General features: G+C 33.7%; 1 protein-coding gene across 2 annotated transcripts in view; it reads right to left on the reverse strand.

Annotated features, from left to right (window-relative positions):
- Nucleotides 1–18,334, reverse strand: part of TRPC4 (transient receptor potential cation channel subfamily C member 4) — a 222,597-nt gene that overhangs the window by 130,757 nt on the left and 73,506 nt on the right. For both annotated transcript variants that reach the window (XM_028837185.2, XM_015120957.3), the window contains exon 2: nt 14,361–14,765. Coding sequence is in view for 1 of the 2 variants with exons in the window: in XM_015120957.3 (XP_014976443.1) it covers nt 14,361–14,738 (378 nt within the window). In the remaining variant the exon portion in view is untranslated. The remainder of the gene's footprint in view (nt 1–14,360; nt 14,766–18,334) is intronic.

Here is an 18,334-nt window from a genome sequence, read left to right on the forward strand (position 1 = left end):
CAGGTTAAATAGGTGACACAAATAGTAAGTCGTGGAACTAGGATTTGCAACCACATTTTTCTAATTCCAAACCTGATCCTTTTTAACCATGAAATATTTCCTTTTACATAAAACAAACCTCAAAATATTTAGCTTTATTTATTTTTTTCTCATTTCATAAAATCTTTATGATTGGGGCTAAAGTGGTAAATATGAAAAATATGACTGCAAATTGATATAATAAATATGACTGAATTCCAGGCCTGACTCAAGGACTAATAATCTCAGTAGTCCTTGGTAAATTTCCTCACCTTCTTTAAGCTTCACTTTCCTCATATCTGTAAAAGGTGATGACCCCAGGAGTTACTTTGTATTAGAAGAATGGGATGACATCACTTTAAAGGTGATGTCAAAATGCACTTTAATTATCTCCGATTTTAAGGTTAGGCATTGATTCTCCTTTTTGATCAAGAGAATCAGGCAGACTCAGTTGGAATTAAATAGAACACAATACAGTAAAGAGAAAATTCATCCAAAACAGGCGCTTCTGAAACCCTTGATTTAATGCACATTACCACCAAGTCAAGTATTAAATTTAGTGTATAAGCACCAAGAGGAATACGCTTGATCTATACTTTCCTAAGGCTAGTAATTTAAAGTGAGGTCAGAAGAATCAAAAACTCTTCAGGTGATAAAGGATTAATGAATTCAGATGTTCTAGGATAAAGTATGCAAGAGAAATATGAATTAGCAACATTTAACATTAATTATCAAATAGGCATTTTTAAATTTTAAGCATTTTATTGATAGAATTAATAGTTATATATGTGTATAATAAAAATATTTCCTATTGATTCCATTCCAGGTGAAGAGTGTATCGTATTCTGCAATGGACTATCCACCTAATATGACAATCTACTACACTTTTCCCCAAACCACGAAATAGTTCATTTTTAATACAGTTTTACCATGTTCACAGAAACACAATGGTACTTGTCTATATCTTCTTTTATTGATGTTGAACTACTTCAGTTTCTGTGTCTTACAAAATGTGATATGACTGTTATGTATTAGGTCCTTTCAGCCTACTCTCACAAAAAAATAGATGTGAATACAATTGGGAAACCAATACTGTATAGAAAACAGAAAAAAGTGAGGATGCACGTTAAATATAGTTACTTATATTTACCCTAAAACTGCAATTGATTGCTAATTAGATTCCTTGAGGTGAGAGGTTCATTTGTATGTTTTAACAAGATTTTGATCACAGTAGGCAACCAAGGAAATTTTAAAGTTATAAGAAGAAATGAGAAAACACATTATCCTTTGTTGAAACTTTGCTAATCAAAACCCTTGTCCTCACTTTCTTACTTCTTTCCTCATCTTGAGTTGTTCCCTTGCTGCTCTGCTATAGCGAAATTGAAGAGGGAGCAGAAGAGAGTGATTCTATTAATATATCAAGAATGCTGAGCATGAATACTAGACACTGTATGTGTGATTGTGCCAGATAACCTTTAGAATCTCCTCCAAACCTAAGAAACTATCTGTGATTTTAAGAAAAGCAGTTTATTTTTTCATTTTTTTTAAACGAAGGTATACTGTGCATGCGTGTGTGTGTGTGTGTGTGTGTGTGTGGAATATAGAAAGAAAGCAGATGTAAAGAACAAGTTTTGATTGGTAAGATTCATTTTATAACCTAAGAAATAGAAAAATTATAATAACCATCAGCAAGTCTTTGCGGAGTCTCGAGTCCTTGTTATTAAATTTAGCCAACATTTATTGAACACGTATCATGTACTAGGAAATCTTTTGGGTATATATAGAAGGAAAAAAGGAATCCAACATTTTTAAAGAGGTGAGAGTTCCTTATATAGATAACAGGGTATGAAAGTTGAAATTTTTACAGGTACCAGATACAATTGATGACAGATTCCAGAGTTCACAATGCTTCAAGAGTGTATAGCATGGAGACAATAGAGAAAAGGGTGGATTTGTGAGGAGGATTTCTTTGTAGACAACCGAAGTTGGACTAGGGGGCACTTGTGTTCCCAAGGATGAGAGAGAGATTACTGTCTGCCCAGGCACCTCAAATCAAGCCTGGGGGTTTACCAGAACCATGGACTTCCTGAAAGCTACAACAGCAACTGCAAACTCCATGCTCGATGAATGAGCTTTTCCCCTAATCTTCTCACTGGATTCTCTTCACTTCCCAAATCTTTCTCTCTCACACACACAGTTAGTGTATGGAAAGGAAAAGATAAAACTTTGAATTGGGGCTACTACATCTATTACCTAACAGTAGGAGGGAAAGTATGTCCAAACAAAGCCTGCGAGGACCACCCCAATAAACAAATGTTAAAGAGAGCTGGGCAAAAGCATGTCCAAGCAAAGCCTAAGAGGACTACCCCAATGAACAAACGTTTCAAGAGCGGAGAGGGAGGGGAAATGCAGCATTGAAATTTTACTATAAACTCATCCTTTTTTATGGCTGCATAGTATTCCTGTGAGTTTGTGTCCTTTGTAGGGACATGGATGCAGCTGGAAACCATCATTCTTAGCAAACTATCACAAGAACAGAAAACCAAACACTGCATGTTCTCACTCATAGGTGGGAACTGAACAATGAGATCACTTGGACTCGGGAAGGGGAACATCACACACCGGGGCCTATCATGGGGAGGGGGGAGGGATTGCATTGGGAGTTATACCTGATGTAAATGACGAGTTGATGGGTGCTGACGAGTTGATGGGTGCAGCACAGCAACATGGCACAAGTATACATATGTAACAAACCTGCACGTTATGCACATGTACCCTAGAACTTAAAGTATAATAATAATAATAAATAAATTTTAAAAAAAAAGAAATTTTACTATAAATCAAGTCTATGCCATTGCAGATGGATAAATCAGTAAGATACATACATATTCATGTGTGTCTGCATGTGTGTATATATATTAATATATTTGTGTATGCATATGCATATAAACACATACCCTGTGGTATTGTGAAGCTCACAAAGTAGAGGAAAGTAAAACATATTTTCAACGTAATATTCTAAGAGTATGAGGAGGCGTATAGGATATGATTATAATGATAGTAAAGAAGAGAGACGTTTAACTTCATCAGTGTTTCACAATTTATATCATATCACATCATATTTTATAATTTATATCAAAAAAGGGTTCAGGTTATCTGCCAAATAACTGCCTCCAGCATGGATGGCGGGATCTATTTCTGCAGTCTCTCAGCTGTCAGGTTTCAGTTTAGCAATAGGCCGCTCCCAGAGTCTCTCAACTTGCTGCATCAGGCTGCCCAACAGGGTAATATTGAAATGCGCATTGCTTGACATTAAATCTCCTACACTCTTGTGAATGTGCTGTTCTCGCCTCCCTCTTCCCAGAAATTTCTCAATGTGCCAGCAGTGTCTCTTATTACTGCCAGTCTCTTCCTACAACAATCTAAGAGGAATTGAGAAAATCAGATAACCAGTTTTGTTAAATCAGTAATTTAATGCACTCAAGCTTCAGTCAAGGGCCAAGATTCAGTCAGGGGCCTCTGGCTGAAGGAATTTCAGGACACTTGCTCCATCAAAAGCATGTAAAGAACTTTCTATGCTGCTTGGTGGCCACGGTTTATTTCTAGACCTGTTCAAAAGAGCTTAGGTTTCTAGACATGTCAGGGTCAAAATATCCAGGCAATTTGGCAAAATAAGAATAAAGTCCAGGAAAACAGAGAAACCTCTACTCAAATCTCACTTGAGCAAGTTAATCTCTCTGAGCCACAATTTCTTTATCCATAACAGTTCAATATATGTGGAAGGAATCTACCAAATAAATGTGAAAATACATCCCAAACCATCAAAGAAAACATTTTCTGTATTCCCCACTCATGTACATGCATTTATTCCTCCCTTATTGAACCCCTATTATTTAGTCGTGACTGCTTAAACAAGTGTTCAACAAAGATTCAAAGGCTGCTACTAGGGTCAACGAGAATGAACTCTGCAACTCCTTAGCAGTACCCACTTGGTGCTGGAGGGAGGAAAATGGCAGTTGAAGTACTTAGTTACTTCTAGTGACATGGAGGGAAGTACACCTCTCTTTTTAAAATGACAATAATGAAAGAACTTATCACAAGGGTTGTTATGAGGTTTAAATAATATAACAATCTACAATGATCTTAAGAGGATGCTCGATAAATTGCATATTGAATTTTTTGTTAGCAATTTTTATTATTGTGACCTTAGATGACTAGGGTAAAATATTGAAATAGATTTACAATTCACTGCAGCCTATTTGCTTTTTGAAGTTATGTATTATGTTTTGAAGAAAATTATTCAATATATTGCTAATTGAGAATTATCTGAAATTTTGGAGAGTGGGAAATACACAAAACATAAAGTCCAAATAAATGTGTAATTATTTCTCATTTTTACTTTACTCATCCAAATATCAATGCATCAAAAATTCACATTTATATATAATGATACTAGTGTTGCTTAGTGATTAAACTTATATCTCCAAGTCAAATGAATCTATATACTTTCCCTCAGGGACTCCAGAAATCAAGAAGGGATGTTGCAATTAAGGAGATGAGTGTTAGGCAAAGTTAACCTCACTCCACTTATATAGTATCACCTTTTTTAAGGGAAGAGAGATTATACATCCAGTTGATAAAATTTACAACTATCAATTTCTCTTACCCACTCCTGGGTGGGTTTTAGCATTCCCTCAGAAAGCTGTATTCTGTAAGTTAGTTCTCACATACTCAAAGCTTGTAGCACAAAATTATTGTCAAGTGTTTCTAATAAATGACTCAAACAATAGAGACTTGGAACATTGACATATTTAGAAACTGATTAAAAAATGAGTGTATAAAACATAAATTGTGATAATGAAAATAAGAACACTCTTTTTAGGTGCTTGAAGAACTCGTTCTTGAAAAGAACATTTTTAAAAAAACTTTTAAGTTCTAGGGTACAAGTGGAGGTAATTACATAGGTAAACTAGTGTCATGGGGGTTTATTGTGCAGATTCTTTTTTAATTTTATTTTTATTTTTTCAGATATTAAGACTTATTATAAAGCTGCAATAATTAAGATACTATGATATTGGCTCAAGGATACATGACTAGAGCAAAGGAATAGAATAGAGTTCAGTAATAATGGTTACAGACATAAGCATATCTGACAAAGTACTTGCATCCAAAATATGTCAAGAATCTTACACAGCAGTTGGAAAAGTACAGTCAAGCCAATTAAAATGTGGGAAAAATACTTGAAAAAGGTTTCAGAGAAGAGAATATCACAATTTACTGTAAACATAAAAAGATGCTCAACATTATTAGTCATGAGAAAAATGCAAATAAAAATAACAATGTTATATCACCACCCACCCACCAGAATTGCTAAAATGTAAAAGACTGACAATGTTAAGCTATTATTGCAGATTTTTGGTGACCTGGAGAAAATAATTCACTCTGTTCGCTCTGTCCTTATGGTTCAAACCCTATATGATTGGGTCTTCTTCCAATTTTTGGCAGTGGCATCCCAAACCCCTCTCACTGATTTAGTCTTGCCTTCTGTCCACAGCCTTCTCATACAATCCAGGTAGATGTAGCTAATATACTCAGGTCTTCCAATGAAACACTACTTATCACCACTCCCCATATTAATCACTATGCTGACTTTATAGCTGTAAATTAATTTTGCCTGTTTTTGAATTTTATATGCATGGAATCATATAAGATTTACTTATGTACACTTTTGTATTTGGGTTATTTTACTCAACATCCATATATTGAGATCTATGTATTATGTCTACCTGTGGTTCATTCTTTTTCTTTGCCATAGGCGATTCCAATTTCTATAAATTTAATTGTATACACTTATTAATTCTGTGATTGATAGACTCTTGGGTTTCTTCCAATTTGGGATTATTACAAAAAATATTGCTACGAATATTCTTATGTATTGTGCAGATTATTTTATTACCCATGTATTAAGCCAAGTACCTACTGGTTATTTTCCCCGATCCTGTCCCTCTTCTCACCCTCCACTTTCCGATAGGCCCCAGTGTGTGTCATTCTACTCTATGTGGAAAAGAACATTTAAAATTCAGCATTACCTGTATCCTTGTTTGCTTGTGTTTTGATACCAAAACCAGAAAACTACTCATTTTCCTTGTAATCAAAGAATAAGTGAATATAGCAGGCAGAAAGAAAGGGTATGTTGAAAACAGTTACTGAACATCCTAATCACAACGTGTATTTTCATAATTCCCAATTATATTAACACCTTACGGATTCAAGTAATTACAGTGTTTATATGACTATTATTCCTAAATGATTAATATTTCAATATTATGGTTAATGAAGAAATTCAATTAATATACTGCTTACTGAAACATAATGCTATTAACTTTAGATTTAATCACGTTAATAATGGATTAGAGGGATCTAATAAAATTACCCCACAAAAGCTTTTCGACAAAACCCACATATGAAAGATTCATTTGTCTCTTTCTTATTTTAATATAAACCCATTCTTTATACAAGCACTAAAACTTCACAGGGTATTTGCTTTGAGGAATATTTAGCCTCTTCAATACACATATGCATTATTAATTTAATCACATATAGTAATATGAAGTGCTTTAAGGGTAAGAATATAATAACTTTCAAATGGTATCAGAGTTTCTATTTACCATGCTCTTTCAATGTTAGGCATAGATCCTGGTGAGTGGCAGCTATAATCCCCTTCTTTTTCTTTTGTTTAGATTTTTTTGTTAGTTATTTGTCATTTTTTAATTTCCAACTTTTAAGTTAAGGGGTACATGTGCAGGTTTGTTACATAGGTAAATGTGTGCCATGTGGTTTGCTACACAGGTCATTCCATCACCCAGGTATTAGCCCAGTATCCATGATGAGAAAGTCAAGGCTCAAAGGACTAAACAATTTTTCTGACATTATAAGACAACATTAATACCTAAACATTTCTCTCTTGAAACCCTCTCTACTATTTCTCACTCCTTCCAACCTAAAGATCCTACATGACTCAGTTTTTCTACCTAAACATAGTGAAGAAGAGCCCCATCCTGTATTTTCACATCATGGAATAAAAATCCCTAAACACTTAGAGGTTTGTTTTATTACTTGTGGCTTTTTTGTTTTGTGTTATCTGATTTTTTTTTTTTTTTTGAGAGTGGTAAATGCCTTTCACTCCTGTGTGTTCCAAATATATCTAATATTTTTGCTTTTATAGTATGTCGTGCTGAGAGGGAAAAGCAACAGAACATGTTTCAGAGGGATTATTTATCTATAATTTGCTGGTCTTCAAGACAAAAACCATGTCAATGAGACTAAGGAAGTTAAATGCTGTATTAATACAGAAATCAGAATAGCCAAGTAGCTTAAATCACTTTATCATACTAATAGTGCAACATGGTCCATCTTTTAAGAATTTTTTCTTTCAGGAGAGAATTTTTCAGGTCTCTTATGACTGCCATTTGCCAGCTGACTATGTTCTATGCTGTAATAGCCTTTATACTCCCTGCTGTGAAATAATAAGATTCCATTTATTTTTTAGACATTCAAAGTACTTGTTTATATTGACTACATTGAAAATATCAAATTTGGGGACCATTTTCAGCTTTTTAATCTTAATGGCAGAATAAGAAAATAGTCTAAGACACTTTCCTATTGATAAATTGATATATAAAGAAATATAATTGATAACCCATGTATAATTGAAATATAATTGATAGCTCTATCTCAATATAGGATAAGTATTTTATGGGGAGAAATGAACATCTTTAATACTACACTATAACTCTTATTCCTTTCTCTCTTTAGCTCTCTCTCTCTCTGAATTTTGATGTTACCTGAGTTACAGTTACACATACATTGAGGCTCACTTACTGTCAATATCCAAGATTTGACCTCAAACAGGGTATAATAAAAACAAATAGAAAAGAGTAATTTCAATTGGGCTAACCACAAAGAAGTTAAAATGTTTTCATTCTTTAGAGGGTGACTCTATGAGTTAGAGTTTACAGACTCTCTTGGTATACAATATCATTTAATAATAACCATATAAAGTTCATGCGATTGCAGACTTGTTCCAAAGCCCAATGTGGAAAACCCAATCAATACAACAGTTAAAAGTGAAGTTTTTTCAGGGTAACTGAATCCTTTTTGATTCATTCCAAAAAAATTTAGATTTGTCTAAAGAACACATTTCTATGTCCATTAGACAGGAATATATTTATTGGAATCCATATTGACTAAAACTCTTCTATATTTTTATTCAGCAGTGTATATTTTGGGTATATATTTGCATTAACATGCTACTACCAATGTCTTATTTCAGACTGTTTGATTTTCTGATCACATAACAGGCAATGTTCTCAAGGCACAATTGTATTAACAAATCTACCGAAACAGGTATGTCAAAACAAAAGATTTCCTATATGCACTGAGGTAGAAAGAAATAAGTAAACCGAGATATATTTTCTTTTGCTCTCCCTGAATTGGGTTTGTGTTTCCAATTGTATTAGTTCCAGTCTCACATTGATATAAAGAACTACCCGAGACTGAGTAATTAATGAGGAAGAGAGATTTAATTGACTTACAGTTCCACAGGCTATACAGGAGGCATGTCTGGGGAGGCCTCAGGAAACTTATAATCACGGCAGAAGAGTGAAGGGGAAGCAAGCATGTCTTCACATGGCAGCAGGAGAAAGACAGCGAAGGGGAAGGTGCTACACACTTTCAAACAACCAGATCTTGTGAGAAGTCTATCACAGGACAGCACTAGGGAGATGGTATTAAACCATTAAAAATGACCCCATGATCCAATTATCTTCCACCAGCTCCCACCTCTAATATTGGGGATTAAATTCAACATGAGATTTGGGTGGGGACAAAGAGCCACATCATATCAACAATGGCAACATTTTGCAAATGAAAAAAGAGGTCTTGAACTCTAAAGGGTAAATTGCTGATGCTTAATCTTTTCACATATTTTGTATTATTTGTACATTTCTTTGTCAATAGGAAGACAGAGATAATGGCATAATACAGTAATAATGCCAAAACTATTATTACACGTTACCTTATAAAAACACTTTTACAGAATTTGAACATCACTAGACTTTGAGAAGTAGGTAAGATTCAGACCACAAACCTGATTAACAGCCAAGAAAAAACAAAGGCTCAGAGAGATTTAGACGCTTGTCCAATTAGCAAGTGGTGAACTGGACTGGAAGCCAGCATACTGTCACTTCACTTCTTTCTATGCTCTTTCCCAGCACTTCACAACTTCTAATGACTTTGTTATTTCTTAGTGCAACGCTATGGTAAGGAGTTTCTGGGGTCACAGTTAATATTTGTTGGGCAACAAAATTATAAATGGCATTATAATATTCAGGATAGAGACAGTCTGAATGTGTACATCCAGAGACTCCTTAAAATTTGTCTAATTCATATCCTGAATTAAAATAAGTAATTAATGATTTAAATGACACCCATTCAAATTGATGCAATGGCTAAAGCCAGACCAGCATAGTGACTATCTTCAGAGACTCTTGAGTTCCAGCACTGGTGTTTCCTTTCTTTGTGATCTGGGACGTGTCACTATGTCACTTAAGCCTTTTAATGCCTTCATTTTCCCATTTGTAAGTGGAGATAGCAATAGCACCTACCTTCATAGGACAATATAAAGATTAAGTGAGATAAAGCAAGTGAAATTCTAACCACAGTTACTGGCATGGTGACAAACTCAGTGAGTATCATCTAGTATTACTACTGTTGTTGTCATTTTTTGTCATACAATTTTTATTATTATCCAGATTATATCAAGGTTGGTCGCTAGCTATTAATTTATAGGTCCTTTCAGTCTGGCCAACCCACTGCCCCACTGAGTCCTCTTTCCTGTCTCTCCTTTGGAAAATGAGGTGATTGATTAGGTTGATCTCGAAGAATCCTTCCAATTATAAAATACTCTGCATTAGTTTTAGTAGAACTTTAAAACCAAAATTTCTTCAGCTAATCACTCTGGAATCTTAACTGTTTATAATGTATAGCAAAGTCTTTTTTTCCAAAGTAGGAATATATAATATGGATGTTACTGAAATTGGGAAACTCTCATATATTAAATACCACTTAATAGCTAGTATTTAAGGGAATGAATTGAAATTTCCTGAAAACCAGGTTAGCATAGTATAGTATAAGAAATCTAACATAAAATATACAGCTGTAGGTTTTCTATAACCTGCAACATCCTCTGAATCAGTGGTTCTCAAAGCCCTGTTGCTAGACTGGCAGCATTAGCATTACCTGGGGTACTCATTAGAAATACAAATCCCAAGGCCTCACTTCAGACCTGCTCTGTCAGAACCTCTGCAGGTAGGTCCTAGTAGTCTGTGTTGTAACAAGCCTTTCCAGTGATGATGCTACAGATTGACAACCACTGATCTAACAAAAAAATTGAAAAGCAAGGTCTGCTTCTGATAAACATTTACCGAAGCGGCTGAAACTGAAATTAAATCTGGACTTAGAAGACATCTAAGGTCTGCTAAAAACAATGAAAAGTCAAATTACCAATCAACTGACTGAAAAGAGGGTTAAGAAGTCATTCTCAGTTATTCCCTCTAGAGAAATAAGGTTATTAAGAAGGTTAAAGCCAAGCTCGGTAAAGTCATCAGACACTATCAGTGCAATGATTCCTGCTTAGTGTAGAGAATCAGAGGCTCTCTGTGCTGTCTCCTGTGGGAAAGAAATAAGCTATTACTTTTCTCGTTAAAACAAACAAACAAACAAAAAAACTAAATTCAAGACCCTGATTTATGAAGGACTACCTTAAATATGGAAGAAAATATTTAATGATCTATGCCCATCTATTTATCTGGAAATACCTAGATCTTTTCATCACATGCTGCATTGAGAAAAATCATTCAATATACTAAAAATCACAAATCTTTAAAACATGTATAAGGTCAAAAAAAAAATCAATGTCAGAACTGCAGGAAGACAAGGTGATTTTATATGCTTCAATGTCCTGCTTCAATATCATCTACATAACAATCTTAGAACCCATTCTTAAATCCAACATTTCTAATTAACTCCTAAGTATTAATACTAACAAATAAAAAACTACAGATGTCCAATTTGGTCCCATAAGTCTTTTCTTACAGGCTTTATTTCAGTTAATGGTGTTATTTTTTTCAAGGTTTATACCCATCCACATTCTTCTCCTTTTTCCTTCAAGCCCTTCTCCAGCCCTCTACCCGCTAACATTTTGTATTTGCCAAATCCAGCTGATTTAACTTCATAATTTTCGAGGATTCATTTTCATCTTTTCAGTTCTGACAGCCTTTATTCATATTCCCATGATACTTTTCTTTTCTGTATTCACAATCGGACCTTAGGACTCTCGAGAAAAGGAACAGTGTCTCCTCCTCAGGGCCCAGGACGAGGCCTGGCAGAGCAGGCATCTGGAAATTGTTCCCCAGTGAAAGCCTTTAAGCGTAGACAAATTCATCTGAAATCTCACAGCTCCCATGACCTAAGGATGCCTATGAAATATTTTTTTTTCCCAGAGAAATAAGTTAATATGTGACAAATTTCTAAAAGAGTATATTTTGAATACACATTTCTTACATTTTAGAAACTACTAAGCGTTCTAAAAATCAGATTTGGATGATTTTTTTTTTATTAGAACCTCTTTCTTTACTCATTTTAGGATGTTATATTTATTTTGTTCAGTTTGATATTATTGTTTTCAGGTTTTATCATTCGGCCTCAATGACCTCAACAAAACGAATGACAACATGTCCCAGAATCTTTGGGGATACCATGAGTATGAAAATTAGGAGAATTAAAATAGAACAAAAATGGCTTTCAATGATCACAAGAATAAGGAATTACACCTTATGAGAGAAAAAAATTCCTATCAAGAACATATTTGCTACTTACAACACAGTGATTTATGAAAACTGTCATTCCAAAAGATGTTGACCTTCCTTAGGAAATAAATTACCTAAGAAAATCACAAACAAACAGCCAGGCTCTAATGGGATTTGATACGACCCAAGCACTGAGGAAATCTTTGTGTGCTACGCTATGCACATTTCATGTTGCTAAAACTTCAGTTTTCATTGTGTAAGATCCCAAGAATTCTGAGGGAGATTGAAATTACTCTTTCAAAATTATAAAGTTCAAACAAAATCATACAATTTTTGTTTATTCTCAGTGCCTTCACTGAAGAGGAATTCTAGAATGTACAAATAGAAAAGGAATTCTTGGCCAGTAGACTGATACAAGAGAAATCTTCCAGAAACACACGGTCTGGGAAATTTCAGACTCCTGGCAGATCACAAACCTTGACTGCCTTTTATTAATAATCACGATCCAGATCAAATGCCTGTAAGGAGCCAGGACCTACTTGTGAGGCTAGAGTTTAGTTCAGAAGTTGAACATCTTCCAACAAACACTCTCATAATAGCAGACATCTTCTGCAGACACAAAATTATTCTGGTCAGTACAAATGTCATTGACTAAAGAGACACTGAAATTTATGGCCAGTGTTCTCTAGAAAATAGAACTAAGAAGGTTCTTTAGTAATAAAATCAAAAACATGTTCAATGGCAGTTTTATTCTATAGACTTGCTGCAATCTATAATGATTCACATCACAGCCAAAACATCTGTCTTATGGTTGCCTATATAGACATAAAATAAGAGAGTGTACAATATAATATCATTGCTGTTAGAAAATGCAAATACTTGAGAGGTCAGCTGTGGAAAGAATTTCAGTACCACAAGGAGACTAAAGTAGTAGCACCTAAACTTACACAGATTAAAAACAGACTCTTACTCATTCCTGTCTGTGTTCTGTACCTCCTTAGTGGTGAAAGTCTGGTATATAACATGAAATGTGTCTTTGGATATTACTATTACCTGTCTACCCCGATCAAGGCTTGTTCACTTTTGAAAGGATACACGAAACAAGCAAATTTTCATAGCAGTAAAATTTTACCAGTATAATGAGAGTAATCCACAAACAACTGTTTATGAAAGAAACAGCAAAATGCCAGCAAAGCAACAAGCAAAAAAGTATTGTTGCTGTGGGGTGTTATCTTACCAAAGTTTTAGTTCAGGTGAGGGGAAGGGTTGAATGGGGATGAAACATAAAATGGGACCATAAAAACACAAGCTTTTCCCAGCAGACAGGGATGCTCAGCTATAAAGTTCTTTTCCTAATAATGTGGCAAAAATTCTGATAAAAGTCCTCCAGGAAAGCAAGAAGAGCTTGCTTGTAAAAAAAAAAAAAAGCACACCTCCTAACAGTCTAGCGTTTGCAGAGACAGAGATGTGTATATTATCAAATAGGCTAGAATTTGCTAGAGCTGAAATAACATCCATTTTATAAGATTTTACTTTAAAAGACAGATTTCTGAACCACTGCAGAATCTGCAATGTCTTTGCAATCCCATTAGTCAATTAGCCTTGTTGCAAGGAAGTGATGAGTTCAGTGTGAAAGGAAAAAGGATCAAATAGATAATTCAGACACAAGGCAGTTGCAAAGGGAAGAGTCCAGACAGACAAAAACAGACTCCTTATTCATTCCTGTCTATGATGTCTCCACTTCCTCAGTGGAAAAAGACAGAGAGAGAGAAAGAAAAAAACACACATTGTATTTATAATTGTGTGCCATTTTAGTTTATTTTCTGTTGATAACTATAAGGTATAGCTACATTTGCACCATTAGTAAATTTGATGTAGTTAAGCCCACAGTCAGAGTTCAGCTATCTCAAAGTAATCCTTTTCGTTTCTTTCTTTAAGTCTCAATTTAAAAGAATCTACTAGAGTTTGTTAAAGGATAATATCAAAATTAGATGGTGCAACTCACTTTTGCAGTAAGCCGCACAAGCCCAGAACAGGCAAGCAAGCTAAATGGGAAAATAAGAAACCAATTCACCCTCTGCTAGGATAGAATGTAAGAAAATGAAAGGCAAGAGGAAAAAACACCCAGACATACACATAAAGTTACAAGCAACCTGTGTTGAGCATTACGTAGAAATATTTCCAATTTATGAGCAGTCTACTTAGATTACTTCATTTTGCTTTAGCTCTCACAATTACTTATGATTTTCCAGGGCAGGAAATGCAAGTGGATGTAACTATCATAGGACATGAAGGGTGTATCTAATAGTAGTTTTCTGTTATAATATAGTTCAGATTTTGAAGCTTATATTTCTTAAATTTTCAGGGCATTTGAAACTCTAAAAAAAAAAAAAAAAAGAAAAAAACAAACAAGCAAACAAACAAAAAAACTCTTCTGCAGGTGAAATAAATTAAAAACTGTATTTTTGCAGGTACCTGTTTTTCTCCACTGGGTTTTTTGTGGTTCAATAACAGCTCAACAGCTCCGACGACTTCTTTTCTGATAGCATGTAATAGAGCATCTCCAACATAGACATTAAAGCTTAAGAGTAGTTCGATGAGCTCCAAGTTCTCATTTTCAATTGCAATGAGGAGAGCAGTTCTTCCGAGAGGATCAATGCAATTAATATTGATTTTAAAATAAATTTCAGCTTCCTCTAGGGATTTCTTGACACTGGCATAGTCTCCCTTTTCCACAGCATTCAAGTAGGCTTTTTCTGATGGCGAGAGTTCTGATTCTGCTCTTACTATCCTCAGAGGGATGCGATCTCTATAGGGAGCATTAACATTTCTTTTGTAATAGAACTGAGCCATGTTTCATGCCATGCTATTTCTTTGTCTCTGAAAGTAGAAACCAAAAACACAAAGATATTAGTGTTAATATGCTTTTAAAATTGTTAAGCATCATACTTCTTCTCCAACTCACAGTACTATCAATAACAACAATACCATCATTAGTAACTATGAAGAGTTAAGGTTTCTTTTTTTCTTAAACAATATAAATACTAAATAGTTGTTAAATTATGTGGCAACAAAGTCTCCTTCTAAAATAAATAAAAAGAGATTAATATTTGGTAAACTATTTAAAAAGTTACTCTGAAAGTGAATTTTATCAGAGAATGCATTTAGAGTTTTGGAAATTATTTACAAAGTTTATCATAATTATATATAGTTTTCAGACAATCACTTTGAATATCAGAGGCCATATTTTTGAGATCTCAAAACTAAATATTCAAATGTATAATTCATTGTCAATTTTTCTAATTGTGGAAATGCTATTGAGATTATGTAATACCACTGTGTTTGCAAAATATTGTTAATTTGTCATATATTCATTTTGTTTGTTTGTTTGTTTTCTTTTTTTTTTTTTTTTGGTAGAGACAGGGTTTTGCCATGTTGCCAGGCTGGTCTCAAACTCCTGGTAAGTAGGGACATCGAAGTTAATGTAAATTAACAACATTAATATCAATAAAATATACTGAGCCCAATGAACATGATTGTATTTTTTTCTCTCTTTGAGTTCATTGAGGGGGGAAGACATGTATTGAGAATATTAATTAATCGTCAAGATGAGTCTAAGCAATTCCATTTCCAAAAGAAGGTTTGGAAAGGATTAAATGGTGAAAGAATTTATCATAAAAATGTTATTTTCTTAATTCTATTGCCTTAAAAAAATAACAATAAACCACAAGGCAGGAATGTATTCATTATAATTTTTTTAATTTAAAAGTTAGATTAAGGATATAGGTGAATATGAGAAAATTAATTCAAATAAATGAAAGCTCATCTTATCATAAATTAACAAAGGTACTGGAAGTCATATTGATCTAGTATCATCCTAGTGATAGAGATTCATAGAAAAAAAGTATTACATCTTGAGTATGATTTATTTGTTGCTGTTAGTTCCTCTTGCATACTTATTATCTAACCTATTTTATTCTATGTTATTTAAATTGAACTCACATGTTTATTTGCATATGTTTATTCTGCGAAATTAAAATAAATAGGGTGTTCTAAGTACTTAAACATGCATATTCTTTTCAATTGATCTTCTTAACCCTAATCATTTTATGAGTAAATTAATTTGATTTGAATAATGTTTTAACTATAGATTAAACATGAATTACATTAACAAATATGATATTTAATAATATTTTTATTTTGGGAAATTTCACATTGTTGGCGTATTACCTCAATTTATTATTTTAATTATCAAGGAAGTAATTTTTACCCTTTGACATCCAGATAATTCATCATGATTTCTAAAATATCTAGGTATAAGAGCTACTATGAAAAACTATTATTTCATAATTGGTATTTCTCTGGCATAATATTTTGTAAAGCTACTTTCACAGACTAAGCAAAAAGTGAGTGTTCAATATGTATTAATTTCAGATGTGTGAATTACTTACTTGAAGGCTGATTATAACTTTAGTATTGTTGGAATGCTTTAACTCACTCTAGAATAACAGGAATAGCATTTATATTACAGAATATCAAGGAGAATTTAATATTTCTCCAATATCACTAAAACTTGAGTAAATCAAGATGATTATGAGTCTATCTATGTCATTGTAATTATCTGATCCTGAATGCCCCCATTTTTTGCATCAGTGATGCCATTACAATGTTGGCCTTGGAGAGGTGGTTGACACTCCCTTCCTTGGCACCTTTTTTCTCAGTCCCAGGTCAGAGTCTGTAACAGTGTGTGGGATCAATGCTATGACCTTAACATTGTAATTTTATCAGGACTAACATCTAAATTTTTCATAATAATAATGACTGGTATTTACATCCAATTTCAGCACTGTGCATACTCTTTAGTATCTCAGTTCTTTCTTATCTATGATTCCTGGAAAAATATGTGAATTTTTATTTTAGAGTTGAATTTAATTTTCCTACCAATAATATTTTTAGCTTGAGACCAGTGTTTGAATGTAGCTCACCCATAATACAGGTTAAAATGAAAATACACATGCACTTACACACATGCATGCACACATCAGTTCTGCATGTGAATTATGATTCAATCAAGATTCAATCAAGATTAAGAATCATGCTAGAGAATGAACAAACTATTTTTATTTTTTTCATTTAGTTAATTTTATTAATAATGCTACCAAATAAAGAATTAGGTAGAGAGCAGCATTTTATTCCTCATTGTCAAAGTACAGAATGTCAGTCACAATAGGGATTAGTGGACAAAACAGAAGCTATGGGAGGACTTTGAGGATGAGGAAAGATAAAAATAAATTAAGATTATTAATATCTATTTCATTTAATCCAGATAACTTCCACAAATGTAAACCACAGAAGTTCATTTTAAAAAGAGTTACATTATCCAAAAATGACATATTTTAGTCAACACTGTAATTAAGAGATGGAGAAGGTAAGGGATATTTGCATTAGGTAATCTATTTTTCTATCCATAAGGTGATGAAATCAACACTTACCAAGGAATGGGTGAGAAGATAAGAATGAAAGCATTAGTACTGAGAAAGATCTTTTATTAACTTTTATGACCTCTTTCAATCTCTTGGATTTGAAAACAGTATATAAGAATTTATGTTAGGAAGTCTAGACCGATTTTAAATACATCTAAAATGTAAATACATTAAATAAATTTAAATATTTACAATTGAATCTTAAAACACTCACAGGGAGAAACACACACACATACACACACACGAACACACACACACCGAGAAGAAAGAGAGAGAGAGAACAACTTTGATGTCTAAAACTTTAACATAAGAGAGGAAGGAAGATCATATAATTTTTTTGCACATAGGCTTGTCCTTGATTTCTTGAGATGCAGGGATACTAACTGGAGGACAAAAACATCAAGTTTAACATTTTAAAACTGTGCTACATAAATGCAATCGCAAGTGGCAGGTGCTGATAAGGCTGATGGAATCTCTCAGCTGACACACTTAACAGCTATGGAATTGCTACTGGATAGAAAGGCTGTTGAAGAACAGGAGACCCAGTATTGCAAATATGTTGACCTATAATGTCAAAATAAAACATTGTTCCTGGTCCTCCACTTTTAGAATTAACTTTGGAGGGGAAATGATTTCTCCCCCCAAGAGACTGCAGAATTTTAAGAATGTTTTCATTTCAATGTCTCCTGTATAACACCAGACGTGGAATGACTGATGGGTCAAATTATATTTAGAAGATTTGGAAGAGATGAGGAGTGATGGGGAAATAACTCAACTTCTGAGATGTGACTTTTTACATAAACTAAGAATTATTTCCCCTAAATGTGTTGAGGATTAAAAAGAAACAAGAATGTAGAGAGAGCTATAACTTGACATTGATCCAAAGAGAAATTAAAATTGTCACTAAATATGAAAACTACAGTTCTCTAAGCAACATAAAGATATACAACCAGAAATTTTAGATAT

The sequence above is a fragment of the Macaca mulatta genome, chromosome 17, assembly GCF_049350105.2.
Source record: "Macaca mulatta isolate MMU2019108-1 chromosome 17, T2T-MMU8v2.0, whole genome shotgun sequence".
Classification (NCBI taxonomy): Eukaryota; Metazoa; Chordata; class Mammalia; order Primates; family Cercopithecidae; genus Macaca; species Macaca mulatta.